Source organism: Grammomys surdaster, unplaced genomic scaffold (genome assembly GCF_004785775.1).
Source record: "Grammomys surdaster isolate TR1022 unplaced genomic scaffold, NIH_TR_1.0 127, whole genome shotgun sequence".
In the NCBI taxonomy this organism is placed as follows: Eukaryota; Metazoa; Chordata; class Mammalia; order Rodentia; family Muridae; genus Grammomys; species Grammomys surdaster.
The window spans coordinates 1731676-1739964 of record NW_021604585.1 but is presented as its reverse complement, the minus strand read 5'-3'; the positions used below and the strand labels follow the sequence as shown (position 1 = coordinate 1739964).

Genomic DNA, 8289 nt, shown 5'->3' with positions numbered 1-8289 from the left:
CTCTCTCTCTCTCTCTCTCTCTCTCTCTCTCTCATGTGTTTTTCTCTTAATTATTTTTCTATTGCTATGATAAGACACCATGACCAAGGCAATGTATAAAAGAAAGCATTTAATTTGGAACTAGCAGGTCCAGAGGGCCAGAGTCCATGACTGTCATGTTTGGGAGCATGGCAGCAGGCAGGCAGGCTTGGCTCTGGAGCAGTAGCTGGGGACTTACATCTTGGTCCAAAACCAGGAGGCAGAGAGAAAACAGAATGAAATAGGCTACCTCAAAAGCCTTCCCCAGTGACACATCTCCAACAAGGCCACACCTCCTAATCCTTCCCCAAACAGTTCCACCAATCAGTGACCAAACACTCCAAAACATGAGGCCACAGAGCCATTCTTATTCAAAACAGCATACTCTTTTTTTTTCACCTGTGTTAGGGGCATAAATAAGGCGCTTTCAAGCTGGAAACTATGGTCAAATTGTTCATATTCACCATTTCCCATCTGTCTGCATTGTCGAGCTATCCATTCCACCTCAAAGTTACCTTGTATTCTCTCTCTCCACCCCACTAAATGCTGCCTTATGACACCAGGTATCAGTTAGGAATCAGAATTTTTGTTTTCTCTTTTGAGATAGGATGTTGCTGTGTAGCCTAAAGTTCCCTTTTAGCAGGTTTCTGAGCTTCTAGACTCTCTTCTCCCATGTGTCCCGTTTTCCAGGTAAGTTAACTAAAACACACATCTGACTTTGTCACTCACTTCAAAACCTTCCTGTGCCCGAGGATTGACATGTAGATTCCTCTAGTTATGAGATGGAAGAGACAAGCCTTAGAGATACTGGACACTGGGGGAGCTTCTTAGTCTGCTCCTTTTGTCTTCTTTTTCAGGAAGCAAAGTGTGGAGATTTCAAAGCTGTCATAGTGGAAGTTGCAGGACAAGCCCATTACACAGGGACAGCAAACCTGACAGTGGAAGACGGTGACCCACTAAGGGATGGCTTTCTTCTCAAGTGACTTTTTTTCATAAGTCTTAAAGGTTTTCATTAGAAAGTAATCACCTCTAAATGATGTTTTCTCTGTGTTATGTGCAAACCAATATCCAGTTACACTTATAGGCTAATTTGTATACTTTCTAAAACAGTATACTGTGTCTAAAAGTAAGGTATTATACTCCCTATTTAGCAACCTTTTGAGCATAATTGTCACTAATGGGGAAAACAGAGTGCTAAGAATTCAGAAACTTTTTAATCATTAGTATACCATGCAAAATTAAAACACAGTTACTTAATCTATGCTATGGAAATGACAATACTTGTAAGTTTCTTTGAATGCTCACTGCAGCTATAGACCACACAGTAGTAAATGTTATGTTTGTTATTTTAATGTTCCAGTTTGAATAAAATAAAGCCGTCCATAAGTATCATGGAGGTGGGTTATTATAATGTTCTCAACACCTGGCATAGATAAATCTTGGGAGGATCAAAAGGAGTCAGCTTCTTTGACAGACATTGTTACAGCTGCTGCTGGGGTGTTGTTTTTACTATAGAGCCCCCGTTCTATGCCAACTGGTACCCAAGTGTCACAAAGTCACCAAGTAGTGCTGCAAAGACCAACTGGTAACCAGACTTTTGCTATCTCTTTAGATGATGCTATTTGGCTGGGGGGGGTGGTATTCTGCTTGTGTTTTCAGTTGATTGTTTTTCCTTTGGTTACACAACCTCATGTTACGTTATTGAAATACAAGCGTGAAGTAAAAATTAATCTTTGCAGTGAAATGAATCTCATGCTCCATCAGCTGACCTTGACTGGTGAATTGTTCTTCACTGACAGGGCCCTGAGGAGAAAAGTCTAGAAGATCATAGATAACAAAGATAGAACAAGTGAGCTCAGGAGGTGTTGCACATGCCATATCTTATGCCAAGCAAGTTTACTAACTAGTACACCATTTTGTATAGTATTTGTAGGGGAAATGGGATAGAGATAGCAGAAAGCTGTCATCCCATGGGACAAAGTCAGCAGGAAGCTACCCAAGCAGTGCTACACAAAAGAAGCACAAGATACCCCAGGACATCACAATCCGAGCACACAGAGTCCCTAGGATGGATAACTCTAGTCTTCAGTGGGGAAAGCCAAGTTTCCAGGATTGGAAACTTTTAGCTCCCTCCGGGTCCTGACCCCAGTTCCAGACTGGACTTTGCCACATTTGTCCCTGGGCAAGAGCACAGACTAGGTTCCTATTGTCCTTTCATGGGGGCCCCTGAGAAAGCCCTGGATCAGCCTGACTCTCCACAATCACCTGCTTGCTAGACTTTTAATATGAAGACATCTCGTTATTGGCATTCTTGCCAGTTAATATTTACCTTTGAGCCGATTAAAAAAGAAAAAAAAAAAACAGTGCTTGATAGCCAGGTGTGGGGACACATGCCTATAATCCCAGCACTGAGGAGGCAGAGCCAAGGATATTATAAAGTTTGAGGTCAGCCAACATATTGAGGCCTTGTCTTTTAAAAATTAAATGGATTATCATCTGCCATCCTAAACTGAAACATTATCTGTGGTACCTTCAGAAATTTTGGTATATCTCCTATGAGGTGTGTAATATACTTCAGTTCTGACCACACTAAATACTGAATTAATCTATGCTAAGTGGTAGTCTCACCCAGCAAGCCTTTATTGACCCATTGGGGGTGGGGGAGTGTCTAAACCTTCATTACCTAACCTAAAGAAAAATATAAAGTAATTTTTTTATTTCCCCATTACCCCCAAGTACTTGTGGTTTTGGGTCAAAACCCATGGCTTAACTCAAAGGAAAAAGGGGCATTCTTATTAACTCAGCGTGACTAAATTTCCATAGATTAGGTGAAGTGCTGTATTTAAAGAAATAAAAGTAGAATCACTATGTTCTCTTAATCTTGTGTCTTATTAATAAGGCCAAACACACACACACACACCCTTTACTGAAAACAACACATTGCTGTTGGTATCCTGTGGCTACCAAGGGTGTAGAACTTTATCCGTGGCAGTAAGGAATCCTCGGTTTTGGGGGATAATAAAGAACAGATGGCTTTGGGGTCTCTTCCTTCTTTAGAATTGTGTACAGATAGTACAGTCTCCACTAACGGTCTCAGGGTAGAGCCCTCTGCCTCACCTGTGAGACGCATAGCTTCATCCCATTTAGATATACAGTAAGGAGATGCTGGACAAGCAGGTTGAATGGCTCGAATAGTCAGTCCAGAGGCTGTGTGACTCCAACAAACCAACAATGCGTAACATCCGACATTCTAATCTATCCTATCCTTTGCTCTGCCTCCCTTGAAGTCAAAAAGACTATGGAGACCAACCCCACCTCCACTGACATTCAAATGGGAGCGATGTTGATTCTGCTTGTAAACACTGCTCCCTGCAACCCAGTCCATCTCAAGGCTTACCGTTGTCAACAGACTGGAGCATCCACAACCTCCTTCTCCTCAGTGGCACCGCCCCTGAGTGTTTAAATGTAGTCGTCTAAAGATGATAAAACAAGCAGTCTTGTCTGTCTGCTAGTGTGCTTCCACCCCAGTGCCGCCCCTTGGGATTCAAGCTTCTAGATACACGATCCTCCTGCCTCTAACCACTATCTGGTTTCTGTGTCGTTATTCTCTGGAAACTGCTTGGCCTGTCAGATAGAATGGTTTACCATAGGGTCCATCGCACCCATAGTAGATTGTGCTGCTTTCTTGCATTCAGGTGTGGTACTTGTGAGAGCAGGATTCCTAACTCTTTGGTACAAGGGTCACCTCCACACTGACTCAGTGAGGCTCCCTAGACCATTGGGTTGATACTGGGATACTCCAATTGTGTGAGTCCATACCCCCTTCTTGTTTCAAATCTAGATTCTCCAAGAATTGGGCTACTCTTCAACCCTCAAAAAGCCACACATTGTGTACTAGTCCTTCTTAGAGCAATGTTCATACGTCTATGCAGCTGCTCACCTAAGGTCTTAAAATGCAGCGTTGGTTTGATTGGGCTTGGGTTGGGCTGTTTCTAATACTCTCCGGTATCTGGAGGGAGACTCCCCTTTGGTAGCAAAACATTTTTTGCCAAATCTATGTTAATGACCTGATGGAGCTCAGGTTTCACAGGCGAGTGGGTCCTTACCAAGCAACTTCTCTTTACCCTAAAATACTCAGGAAGTCTGTCTTTTAGGTAAGGATGGGGCTGGCTTCCATAAGCAAGTGTCAAACTGAAATGACACCAGAAATTCACCATTGGGTCTTGCTGACTCTATCACCCGCCTGCCTTGCTTTCATCTTCATCTGAAGGTTACTAGGAGAAGACAGACTCTAGGCAGCCAGGACAAGGGTCCTAAAGCCCACACCCACAGTGACACAGTTCCTCCAACAAGACCACACCTCTAAATAGTGCCACTCCCTGGGCCAAGCATATTCAAACTACCATACCTCCATAACATTCAGTCTCCATAGTATAGCACACAAATGCTGTCTGGTGAAAACCATACACATTTCCCTTTCCCCTTTACCACCTCTCACACCACCTGCTTGTGGCCTAGAATTCAGACACTGTCAACTTCAGCATTAACGTCTTGTCGCCTGGATTCACTGTATCTCATCTTCCTTCTCCTCCTCTGCTCCCTACTCTGAATAGTCCAATGTGGTTTGGCATAAAAAGTCTATTAACTACCCTAGCAACTCCATTCTACTCCATTGAGTTTTATATTAAGATAAAACACTCATCTGCTTGTAATGTATTTGTGTTTGCCTAAGACTGTAAGTCTTGTGGGACAAGGGCTTTTATTTACTGTTTCCTAAAACTAGGCTGAAGATCGTATTTACTAAACAACCTATAGGTTGTCTATTTTTGCATTGAAATGATTGTCATCTGGGGTTGACTTTGCCTGAAGGGTATGTGGGGCTTTCTGGAAGCATTTTTAATTGTTGCAGCTGCTCCTGGAGTCTACCAACGGGTGGATACAAAATGCAGCCAAGCATCATCTGCACGGAACAGCCCCCACCAACAAAGAATGCAAACATGACGATCTAGCCCAGACTGTGTAAGACTGATTCTGAGAAATCCTTAAATGCACTTGTATTTAAACTCTAAGTTTTTTTGTAGCATACACTGAAATAAACCCTGTAGCACTGATATGGATTCCAAGACCCACAAGTGTCCTAGACATTCTTCAAGGCTTTCTTGAGCTTGTGGGGGCGTTAGAATATCCTGGAGAGCTTGTTGAAGCTCAGGAGTCTGGACCTCCTCCCAAGTATCAGATCAGCAGATTTTTGCATCTCTGAAGTTTTCCAGCAGTGCAGATGCTGCTGGCCCTGGCCCCACACTTCGCTGCAAACAGTTGCTTTAAAGAACACAGGTAATCAGACTGTTTAATCAAGCCTTTCCTACTCAAGGCCATAGCCACAATCCAGAGATACAATGTTGCTGGGCAGCCTGGCCTTTCCTGGTCCACTCTCTCCCCAGTCAGTGTTCGCCAAAGTGCTGATGACTGGTAGTGCCTTGTATGGCACACATGCCACATCCCAGAGACCAGATGGAAATAGGGGCAGGACCTATGTCCCTTTCTATCTCTCCCCCATGCATTCCAGTTACCACCCAGAGGTCCAGCCCCTCGAACAGTAGTTGACGTCGTCCCTCCTCCATCCACATGCCAGTCCTAGAGAACACCTGTTCAGGATCAGGCTTAAGAGGGGAGCCCAGCCTCAGCAGTGCTGAGTATCAGCAAGGTGTCTACTGAAACAAATTGGTTGCACCAGTGGTGTTCCAAGTGTGGCCGTTGGGTCACCATCATCACCACCAATATGAATTCTTGGTCCTCACCCCAGAGCTACATTATCCGAAACTGAGATTGGAACCTAGTTGCTAGTAACATGACTGGTTCTGTTGCCCACTCAAAATACAGAAATACTGGAACCTCCCACCCCACCTCGTTCAAGATCTCCAAGTGTGAGCTGTTTTCCTTTCCTACCTGTGTACACCAGAAATGCTCACAGCAGCATCCTCCCCTCTCCCCCCGCCCCCAAATAAAAGCCTCCCCTGGGGCATCTATGCTGGACAGAAAAGAGCAAGAGCACCTCAACTGAATCTGCCATTTGTTTGCGGGTGGTCTAGCTTTCTCTGGTCTGCCAGGGTGCCGGAGGTAGACCACGCCATCCCTCAGACGAACAGACCCATGGCTTAGTCACCTCAGGCTGGAAAAGGAGGCAGGCTTTTCTGGGGTACCCGGCTAGCGTCCCGCCCTGCGCTCCTGCGTAAATAGGCGGTTCCCTCGGCAACGCCTGGAACCCACGTCAAGGTTCCACCAGTCCCGGGTGGTGGCCGAGTCCCACCCTCTCCCCGTGGCTGCTGTTCTGGTCCGCACAACCTTTCACCCTGCTGCGGGATGAACAGAGAGGCCTGCGCGGGACCCCATGGAGGAACAGGCGCGGCCACCGGGTCGCCCGGCGGCGAGTGCAGGCTTGCCAGGTAGCGCGCATCCAGGAGGGGCCGCTTCCACGGCCACCGCGGCTGCGCTGTCGTTCAGCTCTGTAGCCACGGTAACGCTGGGAAACCAGAGCGATGCGGGCAGGTCGGAGGCTCCGGAGTCTCGGGGACCAGCACCGCTGCTATGGCACGGAGCAGCGGTGGCCGCCCAGGCGCTCGTGCTCCTGCTCATCTTTTTGCTGTCTAGCCTGGGCAACTGTGCAGTGATGGGGGTGATCGTGAAGCATCGGCAGCTGCGCACGGTCACCAACGCCTTCATCCTGTCGCTGTCCCTGTCGGACCTGCTCACCGCGCTGCTCTGCCTACCCGCCGCCTTCCTCGACCTATTCGCGCCGCCGGGGGACTCGGGGCCCTGGCGCAGCTTCTGCGCGGCCAGCCGCTTCTTCAGTTCGTGTTTCGGCATCGTGTCCACGTTCAGCGTGGCGCTCATCTCGCTGGACCGCTACTGCGCCATCGTGCGGCCACCGAGGGACAAGCTGGGCCGGCGGCGCGCGCTGCAGCTGCTGGCCGGCGCGTGGCTGGCTGCGCTCGGCTTCTCCCTGCCCTGGGAACTGCTCGGGGCACCCCGGGAGCCCCCCTCTCCGCAGAGCTTCCACCGCTGCCTTTACAGAACCTCCCCAGACCCTGCGCAGCTGGGCGCCGCCTACAGCGTGGGGTTGGTGGTGGCTTGCTACCTGCTGCCCTTCCTGCTGATGTGTTTCTGCCGCTACCACATCTGCAAGACCGTGCGTCTGTCGGATGTTCGCGTGCGGCCGATGACCACCTATGCACGCGTGCTGCGCTTCTTCAGCGAGGTGCGCACGGCCACCACCGTGCTCATCATGATTGTTTTCGTCATCTGCTGCTGGGGCCCCTACTGCTTCCTGGTGCTGCTGGCTGCGACCCGGCAGGGTCAGGCCACGCAGGCTCCCTCGCTGCTCAATGTAGCAGCTGTTTGGCTGACTTGGGCCAATGGGGCTATCAACCCGGTCATATATGCCATCCGCAACCCCAACATTTCCATGCTCCTAGGACGCAACCGCGAAGAGGGGTACAGGACTAGAAACATGGATGCTTTTTTGCCTAGCCAAGGCCTAGGTTTTCAGGCCAGAAGTCGCAATCGCCTTCGAAATGGCTGTGCCAACAGGCTTGGGGCTTGTAGCAGGATGCCTTCTTCCAATCCAGCTAGTGGGTCAGGAGGGGAAGTGGTCATGTGGGCTCGAAAAAACCCAGTTGTACTCTTCTTCCGTGAGGGTCCACCAGACTCAGTTATGGCAGTCGGCAAACAGCACAAATCTGAAACCGGGGACAGTAGCATCTAAGAAGGGTTGGGGTGGACACCTAGTAATAGCAATTTTCCACCCCTCTCATTGACTGATGTGGGAATCCGGGGAGAATCGTTTATTTTAAAACGACAAGAGTGGGCGAGTTATCACTTCATTCTCAAACATAAAAGATGTAAAAGAACATTCTCTTTCTTCAAAAGTAATCAAGGGAATGTGAAATGCAAAAAAATCAAAAACAATCTTAAACCACACAACCAAGCATTGTAAGGTATAAGTGCTTAAAGAGCAACAGAAGAGAAATTCACTGTTAAAGAGCTCATGTTACAGGAATCACACTGTGAGACAAAACAAAATATATCATAGACCTGAACTTAACAGTTGTATTCAAATTCTGTTTCTTCTTTGTGTGTTTGCTTTTGTTTGTTTTTAATGACCTAAGCCCCTCCGGTACGTTTGAAGGCCCCTGTACTTGCACCAGCACTCAGCAAAACTTCAAATTCTAGAGGCTGCACGACTGACCTGCTCTGGGGGCTTAGAGCAGAAAC

At 47.7% G+C, this 8289-nt stretch overlaps 2 protein-coding genes across 2 annotated transcripts in view; both read left to right on the top strand.

Annotated features, from left to right (window-relative positions):
- L3hypdh (trans-L-3-hydroxyproline dehydratase) overlaps window positions 1-1407 on the top strand; it is a 10796-nt gene extending 9389 nt beyond the window's left edge. Inside the window, exon 5 of the mRNA XM_028789152.1 lies at window positions 876-1407. Coding sequence (XP_028644985.1) covers window positions 876-1001 — 126 coding nt within the window. The 3' untranslated portion in view covers window positions 1002-1407. The remainder of the gene's footprint in view (window positions 1-875) is intronic.
- Window positions 1408-6406: 4999 nt separating this feature from the next.
- On the top strand, window positions 6407-7780 carry Gpr135 (G protein-coupled receptor 135). Its single transcript, XM_028788691.1, has one exon. The coding sequence runs from the start codon at window positions 6407-6409 to the stop codon at window positions 7778-7780; it is 1374 nt and encodes a 457-aa protein (XP_028644524.1).
- The last annotated feature ends 509 nt before the right edge of the window (window positions 7781-8289 follow it).

What these genes read in the sequence shown, in the direction of transcription:
- Gpr135 (XM_028788691.1), top strand. Translation starts at nt 6,407, where the DNA reads ATGGAGGAACAGGCGCGGCCACCGGGTCGCCCGGCGGCGAGTGCAGGC.